The sequence below is a fragment of the Chiloscyllium plagiosum genome, unplaced genomic scaffold (assembly GCF_037043375.1).
Source record: "Chiloscyllium plagiosum isolate Xiang-an unplaced genomic scaffold, Cpla_swu_hap1 HiC_scaffold_7, whole genome shotgun sequence".
Lineage (NCBI taxonomy): Eukaryota > Metazoa > Chordata > Chondrichthyes > Orectolobiformes > Hemiscylliidae > Chiloscyllium > Chiloscyllium plagiosum.
In genome coordinates, this window is record NW_028270145.1 from 84,446,772 (window position 1) to 84,472,748 (window position 25,977).

The window sequence follows — 25,977 nt, forward strand, 5'->3', positions numbered from 1 at the left end:
TTTATTACTTCTGACTGTGTTGGTTGAAGCTGACGAATGAGAAAGGTCCAAGCATATTATACTTTGCTATAAGGCCAAAACAGGAAAGGGTTTTAATTTTGTTATGGACTTGGCCAGACCACTCAAAACATTCTTAAGCAGGCAGCCTCAAACCATAACTTTGCAATTTGACTCAGTAAATGTACAGTGAAAATTACCCGAATTAAGTTAGTGAAGTTGACTAACAGGTTTTAAAACAGACAAAAATGTATTCACAAAATTACACAATGAAACACAAAGAACAGAATAAAGAACCCCTACATGACTCAGTCTATCCAAACTAGACTTAGTTATACTGTTCTGAATATACACAACAGTCTCAATAAGCAACCCCCCCCCCCCCTAAAAACCAGTATAAATGGAACGGATGCTTACAGGTTGAAGTTAGAAGAGCAAAAGGGAAGAGAGAGTTTCCACACAGCTCGCTGTTGAACTCTGAACTAGTTCTGGACTAAACTAAACTACTCAACCAGAGAGCTGACCACTTCCCTTTCACTGTACAGGTCACTTTTAAAACATGACCACTTTTGGCCTGAAGTCCCATCTTGTTTACATATGGACAAAAAGGCCTCTCAATACCATTTAATCTCTGTACCAAACCAGACTAATTGCCACTGAAAGTGGTTTATTATCCTTCTGAAGAAAACCAAGGACACAGTATCCTTGAGAAAAGGAACAGCTTTTAGAAAAAGAAACCAGCTTTGTGACAATTTTGGAAGCCCAAGCGAACATAATTTATCCTTTAATTGAAGATAAACTCAGAGGACTAAACATTTGGTTTTGCAACACACTAACAATTTCTTTTCCATTGAAAAAAAGAGATAAAATTGGACAAAGCCCAAAAATGGGCATGATATGCCCTATGTCCATTGCTTCTGATGTTGGCAGCATTCAGAGTTCATGGTACCTGCTAATTTAAGTGATTGCAGCACACAGACAGCATTAAACCTGCTGTTCAGGTGCTGGACACTTCAGCGGGGAGCAGAAAATTATAAGAAGCCAGCATAATTAAAAGTTAGTCTCGATTACTTAAAATGGATGCACACTGTGAATAAAACAGATGCATTACTCTATTACTCTACTACCTAGACATTTTAAAAGAAATTTTGAGATGGTAAACTTTCAATAAGAGTGCAACATATTTTCATGATTTTCCAGAATCTCACTGGAGACTTTAATGAAGGAGTTGGAAAGGATGAGATATGTCATTTATCTACAAATATACAGGGGGCCTATCTGATGAGCTTTGTGCAGGCAGTGGAGGCAGATGGTGTTGTGGTCAATGCCAGGTGTCAAGCCACAAGGGCTTGCATGCAGTCTGTAAAAGTTGAATGACCTCAAGCTAGCGGTCAAGGTCAGTGAATGTATTTTCAAATGTTATATCACGTCAGGTGTACCACAGTCCAGCCCAGTTTGTAACATATGCCATGGACTTAATCCTGGCCCTCTAAGATCATTTGTATCAAACTAGTTGCTCACCCTTCACTTTCATGAGAGTTCTGAAAATTCTTCTCTTTTCAAGTGTTTGTACAGTTCTCCTTTGAAAATTGCTGCTGAACTGACTTGCCCCACAACTGCAGGTGATGCATTCCAGACTATAACAAGCCACTGTGTAAAATATTTTTGTCTTACAACCAAGCTAGATATCATAAAGAAGACTGGATGAAAATTAATTCAGCTATCACAGCAAAAAACAGAATGACAGGGTTTACTGTCATTATCCACGGAATTATCCACTGAAGAATGTGAGATTACTCAGTCGAAACATATAAGATCCTGAGGAGTCTTGACCGGGTGGATGTAGAAAGTATGCTTTCACTCGTACGAGTATCTAGAATTGGGGGCAATAGTTTAAAAATAAGGTGTTTCCCATTTAAAACAGAGATGACAAAAAGAATTCTCTCTGAGTGGGTTGAGTGTCTTTGGACTTCCTAAAAAGGCAGTGAATGCAGAATCTTTAAATATTTTTAAGGCAGAGATAAATAGTTTCTTGTTTACCAAGGGGTATGAGGGAATGTATTACTGAAGTTAAAATCAAATCAACCATCATATTACTGAATATTAGAGCAGGTTCAAAGGGCCAAGTGACCCACTCTTGTTCTTTGTCTATGTCACAGACACGATCGATTGAAATTTACCAAATATTGGCCAAGGGTCAATTTTGAAAATGCGTTGCTGGAAAAGCGCAGCAGGTCAGGCAGCATCCAAGGAACAGGAGAATCGACGTTTCGGGCATAAGCCCTTCCTGAAGAAGGGTTATGCCCAAAACATCGATTCTCCTGTTCCTTGGATGCTGCCTGACCTGCTGCGCTTTTCCAGCAACGCATTTTCAGCTCTGATCTCCAGCATCTGCTGTCCTCACTTTCTCCTCAAGGGTCAATTTTGGCAACCTTCATGGAGGGCTTCTCTCCCAGATCCCGAGTGAGATTTCTCACATTCTCATGTTATGTACCACATTACTATGATCCCACTCATTCTCTCTTTCCCCTTGACAGAGGTGGGCTTACTCATTACTGCCAGCACCTCCTGAGATTCACAGCATCAGCACCATATTGAAACACTTATGGAGCCACCCAGCATGGTCCCTGCATCTGAAAAACTGCCCCAAAGGTGGAAAACAGAACAGGTTGGACCCTACAATTTGCCAAACAGGGACTTGGAGGTTCTGGTGGATAGGGAGAGACACAGGAGGCCTTGAATTTCTATCCAAACTTCATGACACATTATCACTGCACAGTCTCCATCATCAAGCGGGTGTTCTCACAAGACATCACCTTCTCCACTTCCAAGGATGAAGCCACAGATCTCTCAGCTGAGCGAGGCTGCCTCCTGTGTTCTCCAATACCTCACATACTGATAGGTCAGTGGATATTTCAGCAAGATTAGAGTGGGCAGCACATGCTGGTGAGCACATACCTTCCACGTCTCTGTAATAAAAGCAAATTACTGCGGATGCTGGAATCTGAAACCAAGTGAGAAAATGCTGGAAAATCTCAGCAGGTCTGGCAGCATCTGTAAGGAGAGAAAAGAGCTGACATTTCAAGTCTAACTGACCCTTTGACAAAGGGTCAGTTAGACTCAAAATGTCAGCTCTTTTCTCTCCTTACAGATGCTGCCTGACCTGCTGAGATTTTCCAGCATTTTCTCTTTTGGTTTTGTGTCTCTGTGTCTGGCTGAGGAAGAAATGCCCCAAGTTGCTGGCTTTTGGAGGCATCAGCTCACTCTGGCAATGGATCACCCCATAGTGTCAACAATTAACAGCTTCATGCAAATGCAAAAGCCAGATATACTAGTGGGTTTGTCAGAGGCACTGCCAAGGAGAGGACACCTGACTCTGGGCAGGACATATTCAGTATGTCTAAGTCCTCCAGCCACAAAGCCTTAGAGATGTCTGATATAGACTACAACACCAACTGGGTCCACTGTTTGGCAGGGCCCCTCCACTCCAGCTCCAAAGTATAGGACTGAGCTAAGACACAGTGAGGGAAGAGAAGGAGAAGACCTTACAAGGGCACATGGATATAACATGTGGAACTTCATTGTAAATACCTTCTCACATTTGTAAGTATATGTTCACTTTTCATCAACAGCAGAGAGAGTGAATGTCACTTTTGCTGCATTACAAGAATGAAGGCGCAGAGGCAAGCTGTACCTTAACACTGCATGAAGTTTTATGGTTCAAGCTATTAAAGGACCCTCTCCTTTACCACATGCATGTTATGGGCCCTTGGAAAGATTGCTACTTTGGCAATTGAGGTGACTCATTACAGGCCACAAAATATTGCTTATGCAACTTAGCCATTAGAGCGGTTGGTTCGTAAAGTTTTATGATATGTTCAAGAGTGAATGTGACCAGGATTTGTACTCCACAAAGCTGCTCAATATTAAAGATCTACATCCAGGATTTTATGATCACAGGTATCTTTCACCTGTGCTGTGTTGATATCTGTTTCATCTCTGTTGTGCACTTGCCATTTGGATAATTTGGTAGGAAGCAGCAGTTGTGCTTCACAGAGACAGTAACAGATTAAATCTTTTAGTCAAGGTGATCCTCCAAATCAATGACCATAATTCTAAGTTTTAAGTTGCTTATGGATAAGGAAAGAGGTAGTCCTTGGATGAAAGTACTAAACTCTGTGTGTGTGTGTGTTTGTGTGTTTGGGTGGGGGGGTGGGGTTGGTGGTGGTGGGGAGGGGTGGGGTGGGGAGGTGACTACCCCAATATTAAGTAGGAAATGGGGAATGTAGATTGGGCACTGTTGTTTGAGGGTAAATCCACATCTGGCATGTGGGAATCTTTCCAGACCAGTTGATTAAAGTTCAGGACAACCCTGTTCCAATAAGAATGAAGAATAAGAATAGCAAAACTCAGGAACCTTGGATGAGAAGAGAAATTGAGCGCATAGTCAAAGAGAAATTGGACGCACATGTAAGGTTTAGGAAATTGAATATTGAAAAAACCCTCAAAAATGCAAAGATCGCCGGAAATGTCTCAAACAAGCAATTGGGAGGGCTAAAAGAGGAATATCTTTGGCAAACAGGATTAAGAAAAATCCCAAGGCATATATATGTTTTTATACATAAAGTAGGAAGCAAGAGAGTAGCTAGGATCAGGGTAGGTCAACCCAAGGATGAAGTAGGGAATTTATGCTGCAGCTTGTACCCTGCTTCAATCCATGAGATGGGTGCTTATCCCTGTCTGCAAAGTTTTCTGGCAGCAGCATTACAATTAAAGGTGCACATGCTCTAAAGTGTTGCATTGAAGTGCAGACTGTGTTGTACAGGAGTCAGAGGTGTGCATGAGGATGAGGAAAGACTGCTACATGACTAATCCATGAATGGGGTGTGAGGTCAGTCACTGCCCATTGAGTGTACCCTGAAATATTGCTGACTTTTGCCCAGAATGATGGCTCGGGATCAAGCAGTGAGCTGAAGTTGCCAGGTTCCTGCTCCAACTTTCACGTTGGGAATCTAGTTGCTGTCTAGTTTCTATCCAGCCGATGAGAAAATGGAAACCTACATCTAAATGAAGTGAGGTTAGGTACTAATGAGCTATTAACACATGCAAATTGTTGCAAATAGGTCTCTTGCTGTTCCTTAGCGAGATTCTCAACTTGCCTTTCAAAAATTGGATGAACCTTTTGCTTTTGACATTGAGAATTTCATTTCTGTTGATCACACCCTAATTTCCCAAGTTTCACCAGAGGGGCCAGGAAGATTTGCCTTCAACGGTCAACCTCCCTATGGTGGGAAAATTCTCATGGTTAAGTTAGTGTGAGAAACTTAATTTCCATCTAAGGTCTTTCCGCCAAAGTACAGTGGGGGTCTGTTCAGTTTCCAGACCCTCTTATTGCCTTAAATATATGCAAATAATGTCCGACATAAATGTAAATAATGTCCTATATACATGTAAGTAATGTCCTTCATACATAAGAAATGCCTTTCACCTTTGCAACTGCAGGGAATGTCAGATCCAGTGTTTGTTTTTCTTGATAGCCAAAGACCGTACAGAATTGCTTTAGTACTTGTGTATGTACATGAAGATTTTTTAGTGAATAAAATGTGTTTTGCAATAAAAGAAAATAGGATATAAATTAACACTATTTATCCCTGAGCTCACTTGAATGTAAATAGTGGCTCAGGAAATAATTGAAAGTTATTCAGCATGCCTCTCATGAGTTTCTGCTATGTTGGGTTTTCATGTGGTCTATGAGGAGGAGGGATTCCTTGGTGTAAGGCACTCAGTTCTTGATTGAGGGACATGGTGCTGGTAAGGGTCAACGAACACCATTTCCTGAGGGTTACTGAAAGCCAACATTCTAAATCCCTACCTCTGGTGGTCCCCTCCCTGTGATCAGAATTCTAAGTCCAGGATCCAGGAAAGGCAACAAAAGTCCTTACAGCAGCAACAACAGCAGTTACTGTTTCTTGAGGCACAGCCAAAACTCAAGAGCTTTCAACCTCTGACCGATCCACAACCTTTGAAGGCCCAAATTCTGGGAAAGGATCAATGCTGACCTGTTGAATGCCTCACAGGCACTTAGCATGGTTGGGCCTATGTCATGGAAATGTTCTCACTGCTTCTTAAACTGATGGATAGATTCTGTATTGGAATGTTAAATCCAGCTTATTACAAATACAAACCTAGGTTAAGTAATAAATTTGTATTTTCTAAATTTAGCTTTGAACTTAATTTAAATAATTGCAGACTTTATAAAAAAATTCTATTAAACAATTTCTGTTGTTCATGACATCAAACGACCTGAACCTTGTCTGAAAGATATTTTTCTCCTTTAGTGTCTGGTCATACAGTTTAACAGTTACTTTTTTTTTCCTGAAAGATGTATGTGTATCTGCTGGTTAGACAACAGTTTTTCTTTTTCATGCTGTTCTTGTGTGACTTTATCCACATTTAACAAAGGATTTTTTACTCAACAAATTAAATTGTCTGTTTTCTCCATTGCAACTATGTTATAACCAGTGTTGCATAACGCTGCACCTATCCCATGCCATAATGTGGCCTTGGCAGAACTTAGAAGGGCCATTCTCCTTGCACTGGAGTGATATTTCTGATCAGCCTTGTGAACTGTCAAAGACAGATTGCCAAATTAGAGTCAAATTTACATGTTCCAGCTATGTATGCCAAGGCAAGAATCAAGGTATTCCATTCTCATTTTATGTAAAATCCTTATAGCTGTCAAGGACTGAAGTTTTTTTTTGGATTGGATTTAAATCTGAGAATAGAACACAATCATAGTCTGTGTATCATTTTCCCTTCTGAGCTGTCACTTACATGAAGATTTTAAACATGAAATTGTCCTTAAATTGGCAATAAATTCATGTATTTATGCAATACACAACAAACGTTGATTTTCTGGTTGTTACGAATCAACGCAGGCATCAAAAGTATTGCTTGAATCAAGGAACAGTCTACAAGTTGACATCCAGCCTTGCAACTCAGAGCTGTTATCAAAATAATTGCCTTCATTTAAAGGCAAAATATTGGAAAATATCTTTGCTATCCACAGCAGCACCTCACTGTTTCAAACATAGTCTCATTTCAAATACAAAGAGCCTACCACAAAGTGCACTCTCATCGGCACTGTTTGGACATTCTTCTTTCCCATTGCAGAACTTGTCCAACAAAAGGCATATCGATGTATTTCCAGCACAAGGATAGGTGGGTGGTTTGCAACCAAATGCTCCACAGTTTTCTTCATCTGAGTGATCTTCACAGTCATTTTCCCCATCACACACCCATGTCACATTGATGCATCGTCCTTTGAAAGACAAAAACAAAGAGGCTAGATTGTCTATCATGAACTCTTCGAGGGATGCTTCTGAAATACCACTCAATTACAAGCCTCATTCTTATTCTCCAAAGGTATGAACTGTAATTTCAAAGCTTTTATCTGATATTGAGTTTTCAGATTTTTAGCATTTGTCAAAAATATCACAACTCTATCAGAGTGACTTAAATTAAGAAACCACACAATTATAATGTCTCCAATTTTTGACTAGGTGTTTTCACAAAATACATTAGTCAGTGTCATATAGAGACGTGATGAAATATATTTGAAAATTGCAAACCATAGAAGGAAATAGACTAAAATATATTTATTTGTGTACGCTGGCTGAGCAGCACTATTATATCTTAAAATAGCTAATTAGCAGGTACGAAGATACCATGCAGTATTGTCAGCCAGCTATTACCATTGTCTTCCTTAGCAGCTAGTTATTCCTCCAAACTAACCTGTACCCACTCTTTTATTTGTCCAACCTTTTATCTCTCTCTTTGGGCTCCATCTCGACCTATCATTTACTCTCCCTGCTCCCTTCACCCCATCTTCTGTATAAAAACCATGCTTTGTCTAACTTCAATCAATTCGAAAGAAGAGTCACTGGACAGGAAAAGTTAATGCTGATTTCTCTCCGCAGATGCTGCCAGACCTGCTGAGGTTTTCCAGCAATTTCTGTTTATAATACAGTACCTGTAGGTGGATCTGCCATACTTGTTTTAACAGTAGATGGAGAAAGTGAGGTCTGCAGATGCTGGAGATCAAAGTTGAAACTTTATTGCTGGAACAGCACAGCAGGTCAGGCAGCATCCAGGGAACAGGAGATAACAGTAGATGGGTCTGCTAGAAATATTTGCTCCGAAAGTAATGTAATGCTGCATACCAAAGAACCGTCAGTTACTCAAGTTTTGTAAGTATTTGATATTTCCACAACCATAGCTGCATCTGATCTCTGAATTATCAACATTGTCAGAAAATTGATAGTTAATTTAGTTGGTTTTCACCCAAATGTACACAAAAGCTACGTCAAGTAAAGTGAGAAAATCTGGCGGAGTGGCAATGCCACATTACAATCCGATGGTCAGTTCTATGCAGCTGTCACTCTTACTAACCCTTCAGATCAAGGAATGCAGTTAGAGGACTTCATGTGTTTAACCAATATTGATGCTCTGAAACTTTAACAAGGTACAATATAAATTAAATTAATTTCTTTGTCAGCTCAATATAGCATGATCATGCAGTTAAGGTGGATAAATCTTTAATAGACCCTCAACTTAATTAAAATGCAAGTTCAGTTCAGCTGTGTTTGCAGAGAGAATCTGACACTTAACTCAAACAAAAATAATGGATCCAAAGAAGAATGTGGCAGTGTTCCAAGGTAATTTAGTATTGTTGTCACTATAGCTCCTAAGCTTAGTTTTTAATTTTTTTCATATATTGATTGAGAGCTCTGAAGTATAAATCATTTTATTCAATTTTACTGAGCAGTAATGAAAAGAAAATGCACTTTCCAACAAAACGCTTCTTCACAAAATTGGTGTCTTAAAATTGTAACTAGATTTATTTGTGATTGGACAAAGTACATTACCAGTCTCTTTTCTCCTCCTGTTTGAGGTGACATGCATCCTAATAATGACTGCACCTTAATAAAGTCCTCAAGTGAAAATATACCTTTTCAAAACCCATTTTACCAACCTAACTTTCAGTCATCTCCTCTCTCTCTCTCAACAGGGTTTGTAATTCATTTTCTTAGTACTTTAAGCTTTCTTTCTCCTCCCACAGTAAAGTGCCTTGAGATACTATGGATGCTGGAGATACTATATGAATCTAAATGACTGTTATTGTTCCAGAATGGAGTGAAGGAAAACATTACATGTTTAATACCGTGGCCAGTAGGTCATTGGTATTAGGTTCATATTAATCGTAAATGCTCTGAATCTGTGGTGGTTAAACTGCCAATGTTTACTGTTACTATTCCACTGAGACTAACAGCTAATTTGGGAGTGAATATATGTGCATAATAACACAAAACAATAGTTTGGATCTCTATAATTTCTAGAAGGTGTGAGATTGAAATGCCCCATACCCCCAATCCCACTGGGATTCAATATGACAAACCTTTGAATTGACACTAATGCTGATAGTCACACAGTAAAAACCCTTGAAAAAAATTACACTGTGTTGAAATGCATAATTGTATTTTTAATTCTTTTTGAACTTTGTTATTGCTGCTAATGCCCTTGCATGTTTGTGGAATGTCAGGTTCTTTTTACATTTTAATAAACAATCTAAGTAAATGAAAATTATTTTTTGAAGTTTGTCTTCGTTTAGTTTCTACCTTAATTAAGTCACAATCACTTATTTATCAACATAAAATTCTAAATTAAAATTCAACTGATTTAGTACTTTCACCTTTCTAGTCTGCTGTCTGTGAAAATACATCAATGCCATTGGCAGCTTATTTTATATACTGCTATCAGTGCTGTATACTGGGAAATGCCTTTGACCTTGTTCCACATATAAAGTGCTTTTGGGAACAGAGTTAGCTGAGCCATAGAGTTCACCAGGCCGTTTGGTCAGCTTTCTTTAAGGTTAATGACAAACAGAATTGTTTCTATGTTAAGAACAAAATCCACCCCAAAAGTAAATTGGAACCAATTTTCCAAACAATGGTAATCATGCATAGATTTTGCTCCCTTTTTTTCACAATTAAAGAACTTTGCATTTTTGACATAAGGTTCTGATCAGTCCTCTTTCAGAAACATGGCAATGTAGTTTCATTCTGACAAGTCCCGCATAGTAAGTGTATGAAACTGGGGAAAGGCAAACATTGCTCCCTTTTTCACAGCAGTATTTATTGCATCCTGTGACTTAAAAATCCAGCATCGCATGGAGCCACTTTGAAGGGGCATGTGAAAGGTTAAGTGCAGAGGTAAGTGTGAGCTTAGGGCACAGAAGTGTAGGCTGTCAGGTGGTAAGTTTCTAAGTATTTAGATTACTAGGCGAATAGGGTGCCAGGTGGGTAGGGGACAGGATGCTAAACAGAAGTGTTCCAGGTGGAAGGATACCATCTGGATTGGGAACCAGAACACAATGAGACGAGATAATTAATGAAGTTGTTAGGATAGGTCGAGTTGGGAGGAAGATATCAAGTCCAGAAAGGAAAAGGGGGTTTACTTCAGTCTGTGGAGTTGTTTCTAGATTTAGTGAAACAGGGAAGGGTCTTAGACCCTGGTAGCAGAGAGAGAAAGACTGGGGGATGGGGTGGGGGTGGGGGGATACTTTTGTCAGTAACAGGGTAAGGAGTGGTGAGTCCAGATATTGAGGCAGATCTGTTGATGGGAAGCAGTTCAGGTCCTGGGTGGGGCAAGAATTACCACACAGGACGCTGCAGTATCTGGTGATAAGGTGAATCAGATCCTAGGAGTAGAATGGGAGTTTAGGGGATGTTAAGAATTTGAGGAATGTAGTTGCGGTTGTATGACGTAAGTAGGGGACATCAGGTGAATTGTTACTCAGTCGTTAGATTAAGAACTTAATAGTTGAAGCTTTCCTGTGTAACTGTTTTCTTAAATATAGCAGAACCTTCCAAATTCTCCAATTTAAATGGATACTTTTGGAGGGTTATGGACAGGTGGGAATTGGCAAATGGAATCTTTAATTTAACAGTGAATTCCCTCGCAATCTGAAATGCTTGAGATTCTGCAGAGACCTCAAGTGCAATTCTCACCTACGTTGGGATAAGGAATATCTGGCCCTCGGAATGTCCAGGCTGTTATTTTTCAACCTTATTTTTAAGATATTGGTGCAGCAAAATGCAATAGCTTTTATTTATTTTTGGAAGTATAGCTTTTGGTAACAGCAATGTGACTCTGTAAAATAGCTATTACTGTGTGATATGACATATAATACCCTTTAGGCTGAACAATACAGATGGTATCTTATTAAAAGAAAGATGTTCTCAGTACATGGCATATCAATGTCAAACATAATTTTTAGTTTCTCAAAACTCATCAACTTTAAAGGATATTGGTATAAAGTTATATATTGTAGTTTTGCCAATTATTCTACGATAATTAATACATACTTCATTAATGGACCACATAAGTGCAAATGGCTTCTCAAATTGTAGAAATTGATTTGACAGTGTTGATTACTTATCATCTGTCATCTGATTCCTGATCTACATTATTTCAATTTATTTAATTCTCTATTCATCAGTCAGAAGTAATGGTCCATCATCAGTCTACGGAGTTTAGGTCAGGTTTAAAATGCCGAAGTCTGAGTATTCTTGCCCTAAATTACATTGGATTAGGGTGTGGGGCAAGGTAGGAGAGTGGCTGTAGTAAAATAAAATAGAAGCATGCTAGTGTGCTGTCTCCATTCCCAATTTTGCTGAATTTCTTTAGATGTCGGCAGAATAGTGGACTGGGTGTGTTGAGATGATTGAGGGAGTTTGTTAACAGTTCACCTTCTGACTCCCTGGGATTTTTATTGAAGTGGGAAGCCATTAGGCACTGTGTGACAGTGATCAGCTCTAAACTGGTGGGGACAGGAGAGGTAGTGCTGAAATGTGTTTACTTGATGAAAATAGAAAGGGAAAGGTTGGTCATTAAAAAAGCACTATGACCAACAATTCAGTTTTAATAACCAATCTTTTCTTAACCTATCCCAGACCCCAGTTGTCATTTGCCTTGACCGTTTTAATATTGAAAATTGTAGCATGACAAGAATGGTTAAAATATAAGTTGGCATGGTACATCAGAATAATCCGTATTGGTGAGATTTCTCCTAGAAAACAGTGTTTGCCGTTTGCTCAAAAGCATAAATGGAAGAGTTTGCAGAAACCTACCAGAATCAGACAGTAGTCACTCTTACGTAAGGGGAGTGGTCTAGAAACTTCAAAACTAGAAAAAGAGGTGAGGTTTGCTTTTTGTGTCATGTGCAGAATAGGCCTTAAAGCCATGAACACTTGCAATATTAACCAAATGATTTCTTTTTAAGACTACACATAGTTGGCAGCCAAAGTATTGGACAGAAAGTGTTGTGCTTTGCTGGGGCTGAATTAGAGGGGCATAGGTTTCTAGACCCCTAGCTGAAAGATCAGGTACCTTCACCTTGTAAACATTCAACACTTGGAAAGATGCGAATAGCTTTAAGGCAGGACTTCAGACCGCATCTGACTGGACCGAAAGCAAAGAGTGGGAATAAGGTTTGTTTGTTTTTCAGGATGGCTGCCAGTGACTAGTGGGAATTAGCAGGGGCCAGTGCTGGGACAACAACTGTTCACGTAATATGTTAATGAACTGGACAAAGGAATTGAAGTCACAGTTGCTAAGTTTGCAGATGACACAAAGATAAGTGGAGAGACAGTGTTGAGGAAGGCTGTAGTAACACTTATGAAGTCTCGGACATTGGGAAAAGAAGTGGCAGATGGAATACAATGTCGGAAAGCGTGAGGTAGTGCACTTTGGTAGGAAGAATAGAGACATGGATTTTGTTCTGAAAAGGGGTAAAGCTTGGGAAATCTGAAGCACAAAGGGACTCAAGAGTTCCAACTCTGGATTGTTTTGAGGTCAGCATGCACATTCATTTGGCAGTTAGGAAGGCAAATGTATTCAAGAGGGATAGAAAATAAGAGCAGGCATGGCTGCTGAGGCTGTACAAGATTGTGGTCAGACCACATTTGGAATATTGAGAGTAGATTTGGGCCCTGTTTCTAGAGAAGTATGTGCTGACCTTGGAGAACATCCAGAAGAGGCTTAAGAGAATGATCCTGAGATCAAGGACTTGTTGTATGAGGAATGGTTGAGGTCTCTGAATCTATAGAAGAAAGTGAGGACTGCAGATGCTGGAGATCAGAGCTGAAAATGTGTTGCTGGAAAAGCGCAGCAGGTCAGGCAGCATCCAAGGAGCAGGAGAATCGACGTTTCGGACATGAGCCTGAAGAAGGGCTCATGCCCGAAACGTCGATTCTCCTGCTCCTTCGATGCCGCCTGACCTGCGCTTTTCCAGCAATACATTTTTGTCTCTGAATCTATACTCAATGAAGTTTTGAAGGATGACAGAGGATCTTATTGAAACTTACAGGGTACCTAGTGGCCTGGATCAAGTGGATTTGGAGAAGACATTTCTACTAGTAGGAGAGCTTAGGACCTGAGGGTACAGTCTCAGAGTGAAGAGTTGGTGCTTTAGAAATAAGAAAAGAAGGAATTGCTTCAGCCAGAGGATGGTAAATTGGTGGAACTCATTAGCACATATAGCTTTGGAAATCAAGCTATTGAGTGTCTTTAAGGCAAAGACAGCTAGTTTCTTGATTGGTAGAGGGATCAAGGGTTACAGGGAGAAGGCAGGAGAATGGAGTTGAAGGACTTATCAGCAATATTCAAATGGCAGAGCAGAATCAATGGATTGAATAGCCTAATTCTGCTCCTATATCTTATGGTTTTGTGTTACGGCTAGCCAAATTGCCAGCAGTTCTCTGGTCTCTACTTATTGTCCTCTATACCAAGGAGACAGAGTTGGAGCAAGTCAGTGTTGAGAATATCACGAGGGCCAGGATGGAAGGTATTGGCGAGGAGAGGAGGGCAAGAACCACTGAGATAGGTAAGTAATTGAGGATAGGGAACCAAAGCTGGAAGACAATCTAGAGGGTAGCTCCTCTGATAAGCCCCAGGAGGCACTCTTTTGATCACCAGCAACTTGAGCAGTGAGAAATATCAGGTTTGATGTTTAGCCTAGACCTCTCCTGTCATTGGTTAAATCTCAGCGGTGGATAAGAAATGGTCATTTAAGGGCTTGAATTCACCCATGGGAGAGCAGGCCACTTGACACTTCTCATGACATAGGTAAAATTGTGTCAGTGCTGTATAGGTCAGAATCAGGGGGCCCTCCACACTGCCGAGAAGGCTATAATATCTGACTCATTGTGTCTGGCCTCGGTCACGACATGGTTAACAGATCTACCTTTAGGATCATTGTGACTGCAAGCCCATGAAAACCCTATCTCACAGCTGGCTTGACACCAAACAGGAATGCTGCTCGGAATTGGTCCTTTGACCTAATGTGAAATGAAGACCCGATTGTCTGGTAGTCACATCAAAACATACAAATTATCCAGCTGATTTTCAAAATTAAAAAGTCACAATTGATAACTTTGGTCTGAAACTGTAAAAAAGCTAATGCCAACAAAATGTCTGCAAAGTTTATCTTCTTTCTGCTTTAGTTGAATTGTAACATGTAACAAAATAAAAATGCGACTCTCGTTTTATATAGTACCATTATTTCAGATGTACAAAATTGGCTGGACATTACAGTTACATGCAAATCTGCAAATTAGCATTCTTGTGCGAGTTTGTAAACCTGTCCGACGTTCACAGGGTTTTAACATAAAATCAAAACATAAGAATAGTTTGAAATCACCTGCAAATGTTCAAAATATCACAGTGCATTGATTCTTTAAATTGGTAACTGTTTTTCACTAAAATTAAAATGAACATCAAGATGGGAAATGCATTCAATTTCCTCTGCCCAGACAAGATAATTTTTTAAAAATTCTTTCATGGGATGTGAGCATCACTGACATGGCCAGCATTTATTGCCCATTCCTGTTTGCCCTTGAGAAGCTTAAATCTCAGTGCAACTTTTTTTATGAACAGTCAAACACTGATATCATTAGAAGATGTCAGCGCCAAAATCGATGAAAACCAAAAAAAAAATCTTGAGTCTGACACTATATTTTAAAACAATGTGTTTTCACTACACAGAATAGTATTAAGTTGCTTTGCTCACACTTCATATCAAATGTCAACAGGGGACCAAATCCAACTCATGCTTTCTGTGTCAAGTGATGAAATATCAAGTGCAGCATATCCAGATGTTTCTTTTCACAATTCAGTTGAGCAACAGCAATGAGTTATATATGGTTCCTACCAGCGACAGTCTTTTAAATGTGCACAGTATTATCAATCCCATAACCACTAGCTGAAAGATCAGTTCAACATATGTTCATGTTTGAAAAAAATAATGCCAAGGTACAAATAATGAAATGGTTGGTGATGCCAGACGTAAAAAGAAAGGTTTCACAATGTCTTTCCTCTAACTCAGCCAGGGCAGAAAGCCATTTGGATACATTTTGATGTAATATGTTATTTATTTTTTGCACACCACTTAACACTATTTTACCTGTGAAAAATTACACTGTTAACTCAGAGATCTTTAATATAAATTTGTAGTAGTTTTCCTCAGATGAAAATAGAATTAAAGTTGTAAGCCTGGCGACTGCCTCCAAGACTTAAATTTGCTACGTTGTTAACTTACATTTCAAGCTTAATGTTTTGAATTACATAATTATTCCTTTTTTGGACGTGTCAGTAGATTCCAACTACAAATTATCTCATGAAAAGAAAACATAGGTTGTTTTGAGAAAAATACTGATCATATAAACACAAGAAAATGGGCCGGCTGATACTTAGGAAATAATTACACGATCTAACTATGGAACTTGATTTTAAATTTTGGATGGGATGGCAGCAAAATGATTGGAAACAGCATCAGGCAAGCCAGTCTATTGAGCATGTTGTTTTCCAATTTTACATTCAAAAAGAATTTCTGGCCATTAAGTTCAAATGGCTAGTTGCAACAGCTGGGGATCGAGTCTGACAGTTCCCAGGACAGTGCAAATGCATTGGGGGGAATTTCTAGTTAGTGAAGATGTTCATGTCATGTAGCCTTCAATTGAGGAACTTTTCTCCGAGGTCTGGAAGAGATGTCCTAATTTCTTTGATCTTCAGGCAAAATTTAAAACATCAATGCTGGAAGAACGTAATGTACCACTCTGGCTTGTGCCAATATTGCCAATGCTCTTCTACTGGTTCTCTTACACCATCAGAGCCTAATCTGCACGTTCAAAGATGATCCCAAGCCACATCTGTTTGTTGTCCTCTTCGCTTATAAACTAAAATTAAAATTGGGCAAAGAGGGGCTAGAAAAGAACAGGTAAGAATCCAATTCCAGATCCCATGCCTGTTTGCTGTCAGACTGGACAAGTTAACAGCAAAACATATGACAACAAAAACTTACATTTCAAGCTTAATGTTTTGAATTACATAATTATTCCTTTTTTGGACGTGTCAGTAGATTCCAACTACAAATTATCTCATGAAAAGAAAACATAGGTTATTTTGAGAAAAATACTGATCATATAAACACAAGAAAATGGGCCGGCTGATACTTAGGAAATAATTACACGATCTAACCATGGAACTTGATTTTAAATTTTGGATGGAAAGGCAGCAAAATGATTGGAAACAGCATCAGGCAAGCCAGTCTATTGAGCATGTTGTTTTCCAATTTTACATTCAAAAAGAATTTCTGGCCATTAAGTTCAAATGGCTAGTTGCAACAGCTGTAAAAATTCAACAGGTCTGTCAGCATCTGTGAAGAGAAATTCGAGTTAACATTTTGGATTCTGAGGAAGCATCACCAGCCCAGAAACATTAACTCTCTGATTTCTCTGCACAACTGCTGCCAGACCTGCTGAGCTTTGCCAACAACTTCTGTTTTTGTTTCTGATTTACAGCATCTTTTCATTTTTATTTAGCAAAATCATTGAGCCTGATCAACAACACAAAGATCCAAGCAATTTAATTCACATAAACATGCCTTGTAGGCTTAGTTTGTATGTATATATGATTCTGTGAGTTTAAAATGGAAATATACTTCAGTTGCCTTTGTATCATAGAAATATTATAGAACAGAAGAAGGCCTTTCATTACCTTCATTGCTCAACCATTTAGTGTAGGAGTTGGAACATTATGGTGTAGTTGTACAGAATGTTGGTGAGACCATTTTGGAATAATGTGCACCATTATGGTTGCCCTGCGAGCGGAAAGATATCATTAAATTGGAGAGGGTGCAGAAAAGATTTACAAGGACATTACTAATATTTTGCATTAGTACTTACTGTGGAAAAGGACATGGAAGATATAGAGTGTAGGGAAGTAGATGGTGACATCTTGCAAAATGTCCATATTACAGAGGAGGAAGTGCTGGATGTCTTGAAATGGTTAAAGGTGGATAAATCCCCAGACCTGATCAGGTGGACCCGAGACCTCTATGGGAAGCTAGAGAAGTGATTGCTGGGCCTCTTGCTGAGATATTTGTATCATCACAGGTGAGGTGCCGGAAGACTGGAGGTTGGCAAACATGGCACTACTGTTTAAGCAGGGCGGTAAAGACAAGCCAGGGAACTATAGACCGGTGAGCCTGACCTTGGTGATGGGCAAGTTGTTGGAAGGAATCCTGAGGGACAGGATGTACATGTATTTGGAAAGGCAAGGACTGATTCGGGATAGTCAACATGGCTTTGTGCGTGGGAAATCATGTCTCACAAACTTGATTGAGTTTTTTGAAGAAGTAACAAAGAAGATTGATGAGGGTAGAGCAGTAGATGTGATCTATATAGACTTCAGTAAGGCGTTCAACAAGGTTCCCCATGGGAGACTGATTAGCAAGGTTGGATCTCATGGAATACAGGGAGAACTAGCCATTTGGATACAGAACTGGCTCAAAGGTGGAAGACAGAGGGTGGTGGTGGAGGGTTGTTTTTCAGACTGGAGGCCTGTGACCAGTGGAGTGCTACATGGATCGGTGCTGGGCCCTCTACTTTTTGTCATTTACATAAATGATCTGGATGCAAGCATAAGAGGTACAGTTAGTAAGTTTGCAGATGACACCAAAATTGGAGGTGTAGTGGACAGCAAAGAGGGTTACCTCAGATTACAACAGGATCTGGACCAGATGGGCTAATGGGTTGAGAAGTGGCAGATGGAGTTTAATTCAGATAAATGCGAGGTGCTGCATTTTGGGAAAGCAAATCTTAGCAGGACTTATATACTTAATGCTTAAAAATGTGTTGCTGGAAAAGCGCAGCAGGTCAGGCAGCATCAAAGGAGCAGGAGAATCGACTGGTGATAGAGGGGGCCAAGGCCATCTGGGTTGTACGGCATTGGAATTGGTCCTCCTGGGAGCAGATGCGGCAAAGGCAAAGGACTTGGGAATATGAGATGGCATTTTTACGGGGGGCAGGGTGAGAGGAGGTGTAATCTAGGTAGCTGTGGGAGTTATTCGGTTTATAGTAAACGTCCGTGTTGAGTCGGTCATCCGAGATAGAAATGGAAAGGTCTAGGAAGGGGAGGGAGGAGTCTGAGACGGTCCAGGTAAATTTGAGGTCGGGGTGGAAGGTGTTAGTAATTAGACCTCTCCATTTTCTATCTCGGACGACCGACTTAACACAGACATTTACTATAAACCGACTTACTCCCACAGCTACCTAGACTACACCTCCCCCCACTCTGCCCCCTGTAAAAATGCCATACCATATTTGCAATTCCTTTGCCTCCACCGCATCTGCTCCCAGGAGGACCAATTCCAATACCAAACAACCCAGATGGCCTCTTTCTTCAAAGACCGCAATTTACCCTCAGACGTGGTTGACGATGCTCTCCACTGCATCTCCTCCATTTCCCGCTCCTCCGCCCTTGAACCCCGCCCCTCCAATCGCCACCAGGACAGAACCCCACTGGTCCTCACCTACCACCCCACCAACCTCCAGATACATCGTATCATCCTTCGTCATTTCCGTCACCTCCAAACAGACCCCACCACCAAGGAGATATTTCCCTCCCCACCCCTATCAGCCTTCCAGAAAGACCACTCCCTCCGTGACTCCCTCGTCAGATCCACACCCCCCACACCCCCCACCAAGGCAGGTCCACTACACCTCCACTCCCGGCACCTTCCCCTGCAACCGCAAGAAATGCAAAGCTTGCGCCCATACCTCCCCCCTCACTTCCCTCCGAGGCCCTAAGGGATCCTTCCATATCCATCAGAAATTTACCTGCACCTCCACACACATCATCTACTGCATCCGCTGCACCCAATGTAGCCTCCTATACATTGGAGAGACAGGCCGCCTACTTGCGGAATGTTTCAGAGAACACCTCTGGGACACCCGCACCACCAACCCAACCGCCCCGTGCCTGAACACTTTAACTCCCCCTCCCACTCCACCAAGGACATGCAGGTCCTTGGCCTCCTCCATCGCCAGATCATAGCAACATGACGCCTGGAGGAAGAGCGCCTCATCTTCCGCCTAGGAACCCTCCAATCACACTGGATGAATGCAGATTTCTCCAGCTTTCTCATTTCCTCTCCCCCCACCTTTTCTCAGTTCCAACACTCAGACTCAGCACCGCCTTCTTGACCTGCAATCTTCTTCCTGACCTCTCCGGCCTATCACCCTCACCTTAACCTCCTTCCACCTATCGTATTCCCAACACCTCTCCCCCAAGTCCCTCCTCCCTACATTTTATCTTAGCCTGCTTGGCACACCCACCTCATTCCTGAAGAAGGGCTTATGCCCGAAACGTCAATTCTCCTGCTCCTTTGATGCTGCCTGACCTGCTGCGCTTTTTCAGCAACACATTTTTCAGCTCCAATCTCCAGCATCTGCAGTCCTCACTTTCTCCTTATACATTTAATGCTAATGTCTGAGGGAGTGTCGCTGAACAAAGAGACCTTGGAGTGCAGGTTCATAGCTCCTTGAAAGTAGAGTCACAGGTAGATAGGATGGTGAAGAAGGCGTTTGGTATGCTTTCCTTTATTGGTCAGAGTATTGAGTACAGGAGTTGGGAGGTCATGTTGCGGCTGTACAGGACATTGGTTAGGCCACTGTTGGAATATTGCGTGCAATTCCTGTCTCCTTCCTATGGGAAAGATGTTGTGAAACTTGAAAGGTTTCAGAAGAGATTTACAAGTATATTGTCAGGGTTGGAGGATCTGAGCTACAGGAAGAGACTGAACAGGCTGGGGCTGTTTTCCCTGGAGCGTCGGAGGCTGAGGGGTGACCTTATAGAGGTTTACAAAATTATGAGGGGCATGGATAAGATAAATAGCAAGGGGTCGGAGAGTCCAGAACTAGAGGACATAAGTATAGGGTGAGAGGGGAAAGACATAAAAGAGATCTAAGGGGCAACTTTTTCACGCAGAGGGTGGTACATGTATGGAATGAGCTGCCAGAGGATGTGGTGGAGCTGGTACAATTGCAACATTTAAGAGGCATTTGGATGGGTATATGAATAGGAAGGGTTTGGAGGGATATGGGCCGGGTGCTGGCAGGTGGGACTAGATTGGATTGGGATATCTGGTCAGCATGGACGGGTTGGACCAAAGGGTCTATTTCCATGCTGTACATCTCTGTGACTCTATGACTCTACGGTATTGGAGGGTTTGAGTTACAAGGATGCATTGGATAGGCTGGAACTTACTCCCCTGGATCACAGAAGTTTGAGGGGTGACCTTATAAAAGTTCATAAAATCATGAGGGGCATAGATAACATGAATTGAAAATCTCTTTTCCTAGGGTAAAGGAGTTCAAAACTAGAGCGTTAATTGTTAAGCAAAGAGGAAAAAGATTTTAAAATGAGACCTGAGGGGTATTCTTTTCACACAGATGGTGGTTTTCATCTGGAATGAACTGCCAAAGGAAGTGGTGGATGCAGGTACTGTTCTAACATTTAAAAAGATATTTGGACAGGTACATGAATAAGAAAGTTTGAGAGGGACATTGGCTAAACACAAGCAAATGGAATAAGTTTAGTTTGGGAAAAATTGATCGTCATGGAGAGGTTAGACTGAAGGGAGTGTTTCTGTGCTGCATGACTCCATCAAAAAATTACTCTCAATGAGTCTTATTCAACTTGAAAAGTCTCAAGCCATCAGTGAGAAAAAGATAGAATGGTGAAGAGACTCCATAAATGTTTAAAAATTGACAACAACTGATAAACTGATATTAATCTGCAACTTTGAGATCAGTCCCAGTCAAAGTGCAGTTTGCTCAGGAGAAACAACTGCTACCTTCCATCATTAAAGACTTAATTAAGTTTGTTATGCTTGAAAACTTGAAATCTATCATTGTTTCAGTTTACCTAAAATTATTGCACTAGTTTCTAGCATTAGCCATAGAAAAGGAAAACACTAGATAAACTGAGGGCACAAGATATAATCAGTAAAGGGGAACATAATATTAAATGTATTTTGCTGGTGTTCGCTACCAATGACATAGATATTGGGATGTCAAAAATGCTATGAATCCAAGTCAGGGCTCGCTTCAAGGCGTGGCTTGAGTCATAAAATCTGAGAAAATGATCAGACCTGAAACATAAGAAAGATATCCAACAGAAGATGTTGTAGCCCTGTTTGATGGGCTACAGGGAACTCAATCCATTTCTCTTGAAATCAGTAAATATACAAATTATGGCAGATGACTTCCTGAGCAGTAATTAAATGGTAGCAGTGTTTCTGAGTCAGGAAATTCAAGTTGTAACATAACGAAAATAGATCGTTTGGCCATGATCACATTGATGCCACTTTGTCAAAAGTATCAGAAGAGCAACACTTAAAAAAAGTACTGCACAGGCTTTGGGACATACTAGGTGTGAAAATGTTGCATAAATCCAAGTCTTTTAAATCTCTCTTTCAAAATATACTCCATTAGTATTAAAGAAGTACAGTCAAGCTGTGAGTCATAACTAGATCAGAATTACAGGAGCATGTGCCAGAAACATCAGAGGACCAACAGCAACATGATGTCATTCTGTATCAGTATAACAAGCTGACAGAGAACACTAATGGTGATCCTTTGTTTACCCTCCTGTCTGGCACTATCATTTAGACAGTGTTATAGCCTGGAACACAGTTCCTTGCAGAAAGGAATTTCTAGAAAGATTTGGCTGTTAATTTTAGATTAAATATGCTGCAACAATTGTAAGTCTATCTTTTGCTCATGAATGAAATTTTTCAAATTGTGCAGGCTATATCTATGCTTTACCAGCTAAGGTCAAATTGCATTGAATTTTTTGGAACGTTTCACATGATGAGGCCTGGAGAGTTCTCTCACTGTATCTTACCAAACATGTGACATTAACTAACTACAATGTCCCAATGGCATCTCTCACATCTAACTTCCACCACAGGTAACGCTCACCATTTCCACTAAAAGTCAACAGTCAGCAGTAACTTGGCAAAACAGCCACCCTGAGTGACTTTGCCATCTTTGAAAGCCTGCTGTACATCCAGATAAGCATAAGCAATTGATGTTGCTCCTCGCAGTAATAGCACAACAGTCACAAAAGACATGTTGCTCACGGCACATAGTCAAAATAGCTAACACTCTCTTCCATACTTAATTCAATTCTCATGTTGCTATACAAACATATAAGGTGGGAGCAGGAAAGGGTCTTTCAGACTTTCAGGCCTGACTTGCCATTAATATGATCATGGCTGATTTTTTTACTGGAAAGGGCAGCACGGTGGCACAGTGGTTAGCACTGCTGCCTCACAGCGCCAGAGACCTGGGTTCAGTTCCCACGTCAGGCAACTGACTGACTGTGTGGAGTTGCACATTCCCCCCGTATCTGCGTGGGTTTCCTCCGGGTGCTCCGGTTTCCTCCAACAGTCCAAAAATGTGCAGGTTAGGTGAATTGGCCATGCTAAATTGCCCATAGTGTTAGGTGAAGGGGTAAATGTGGGTGGTGGGTCGGTGTGGACTTGTTGGGTCGAAGGGCCTGTTTCCACACTGTAATTAATCTAATCATATTTCCATTTTCTCCTGTTCGCCTTGTTGTCTTTTATGTATAAATGATTTGGATTTGATCTTTGAAGGAATGGTTCATAAGTTTGTAGAGGACACCCAAATTGGAGGTAAGGTGAACAGTGAAGAAGGCTATCTCAGAGTATAATGGGATCGCGGAGTGGCAGATAGTGTTTAGTTTCGATAAATGTAAGGTGCTGCATTTTGGAAAGGCAAATCAGGGCAGTACTTAAACTCTTAATGGTAAGTCCTGGGGTGTGTTGCTGAAAAATACACCTTGGAGTGCAAGGTCATTGCTCCTTGAAAGTGGAGTCCCAGATAGATAGGGATAGTGAAGAAGACATTTGGTATGCTTACCTTTATTGGTCATTGCATTGTGTAAAGGAGTTCGGAGGTCATGTTGTGGCTGCACAGGGCATTGGTTGCGCCACTTATGGAATATAGCATGTTGGGAAATTTGAAAGGGTTCAGCAAAGATTTATAAGGATGTTGTCAGGATTGGAGATTTTGAGCTATAGGGAGAGGCTGAATAGACTTGGGGATACTTTCCTTAAGCGTCAGAGGCTGAAAGGTGACATTACAGAGGTTTCTAAAGTCATGCCTGAACATACTCTCTATGTCAGCACAACCTGGTCTTACTACCTGTAGTAGATCAGAAATTTGTTATTGTGCAGTCAGGAAAGTTCATATACGAATAAGAAATTAAACAAAGACAAATATTGAGCTTTTACTTACAGCTAACCGAGGTTGGAAAAGATTTTGGCATCATGATCAAACATCGCTTCACAGGCAACAACTATGCACTTTATTCAGGTCTCCTTTATTGCAATTCAATTTCAATTGGGTGCTACTCTTCATGGACAATGTCAGCGATATTCTCCCTAATGTCTTCATCGTCCTCCTCAGAGGTCGAGTCCGTTCCACCCCACCATTCTCCTGCCCTACTGACTGATTAAATTGTGCTGAACACAACCTGGCAATATTGTGTAGTGCACCCTGTTGGATTGGTTGGACAGACTGATCCAAGCTTCAGAACCACATTTTCAAGAGCCCTATACTTTGCTCCACCACAATCCTGGCTGAGCATTAAATCTGTGCTCCATATTAGTCAAGAGGTTGTGCAGTGATGTCATGAGGCATGGTTGCAGTGAATTGCCCTGGACTCCCAGTTTGTAAGGCTCTGAACCCTCAGATGCAGATACTCCAGAGTGCTCCTGCATTCTATTGGGGGAACAAATTGAACCTGTGTGACCTTGGACAGAAGGTGATGGCTGGGAGTGCTGCTTACCATGGACACTGTAAGCACTGGGCCCTGCTGGTCCATGTCATTCAAGAGGACAATAGATGATTATTTAGATAGAAATAGTATGCAAGGTTATGGGATAAAAATAGAAGATTTGCACTTGTTTGAAGAGCAGGTGTAGGACAATGTGCTGAATGACCTTGTTCTACACCAAAATACTTCTGTGACTCTGGTTACCAGACAGCCCCCCCACCACCCCCTATGCGCGTGTGTGTGTACACACACACACACACACACTCCACACTACACACACACACACACACACACACACCTCATGTCCTCTTTTAACACACATTAGCTGATAGCCATTTGCCAGATCTTGCCCCATGGTGAGACACAGCACAATGTATTTCACCTACAACTGTTCTCCATGTCCCCTGAATCCCAGCATTAGAACATATTGATGCCATCTCTGCTCTTGTAAGCTCCTCTGTGGAAGCCAGGGTAGTGGCACAGTCAATTAGCCTATCCTGTCCTGCGATACTGAACTGTATTCCCCTCCATTTAGCTTGCACTTCCCTTTGCCATCGTTCATATCTCTACTTCTAAACGTGCCTCTGCTTCCCTTCACCAGCCTGGACTCCCCACCTTTCTGTCTTTGATCTCTCGTTACCCATATAAGCCTCGCCCCTTGAACCCTTGTGGAAGTTTGACGGATGGGTAGCCGGGACTGTATGCACCCAAGACCTCTGACTGACTTCAAGAAGCAGGCCCTAGTCATGGCTGACTAATGCTGGACTGCCATCTTTGCCGAACTGGAGAAATTCTGAAGAAGGGTCATACCAGACTCAAAACATTAATGCTATTTGTCTCCATGGATTCTGCCATTCTCTGTTTCTGTTTTATATTTCCGTCATTTGCAGTATTTTATTTTTATCAAGTGAGTTGAATCTATGAGATTACTGGCCTGGTTTCCTTTCAGGTCTTCTCAATGTCGTGATCTGTTGTCTAGTTTGGTGAGATGGTAGGCTGATTATGAATGAGTTGAGTTGTGGTATTATAAAGGCATTTAACAAATGTTAATCCCCATGAATTGGTTTGTCACCACTGCCTAATCTGAATCTCACCACTCTGCTTTTGAAAAGTATAAAAAATGGAGCAAGGTGATCTCAACATCAAGATGGAACTTTATTGCTGGAACAGCACAACAGGTCAGGCAGCATCCAGGGAACAGGAGATTCGACGTTTTGGGCACAGGCCCTTCTTCAACAAGAGAAAGCTGATTCCTGAAGAAGGGCCTGTGCCCGAAACGTCGAATCTCCTGTTCCCTGGATGCTGCCTGACCTGCTGTGCTGTTCCAGCAATAAAGTTTCAACTTTGATCTCCAGCATCTGCAGACCTCACTTTCTCCTCAACATCAAGATGGGCCTTGTTGGACTTCTCATCTAATTCTGTCACATATCTCATCATAGCCCTTGCTGATCAGACATCTGTAAGAGTCTGCCATGTGTTTCTGCTAACCCGTACTGTAAGATTTGTCGGATAGCTATCATTTAATAATTCTTTTCAATTACATTCAGTTACATAAAGCAGCGAAAGACCTTTCAAGAGGAAAAATGTCATTTACCGAAACCTGTTAAATGGTACAAAACAGAAAAATTAGATCACTAATTAACCAGCTAAAATGAACCTTCAATTTGGATTTTCAAAAAAAACAATGTTATGATTCATCAACTTAATGGTACA

General features: G+C 41.0%; 1 protein-coding gene across 1 annotated transcript in view; it reads right to left on the reverse strand.

Moving 5' to 3' along the window:
* Nucleotides 1–25,977, reverse strand: part of LOC122551725 (low-density lipoprotein receptor-related protein 1-like) — a 1,910,187-nt gene that overhangs the window by 740,791 nt on the left and 1,143,419 nt on the right. Inside the window, exon 22 of the mRNA XM_043694091.2 lies at nt 7,118–7,318. Coding sequence (XP_043550026.2) covers nt 7,118–7,318 — 201 coding nt within the window. The remainder of the gene's footprint in view (nt 1–7,117; nt 7,319–25,977) is intronic.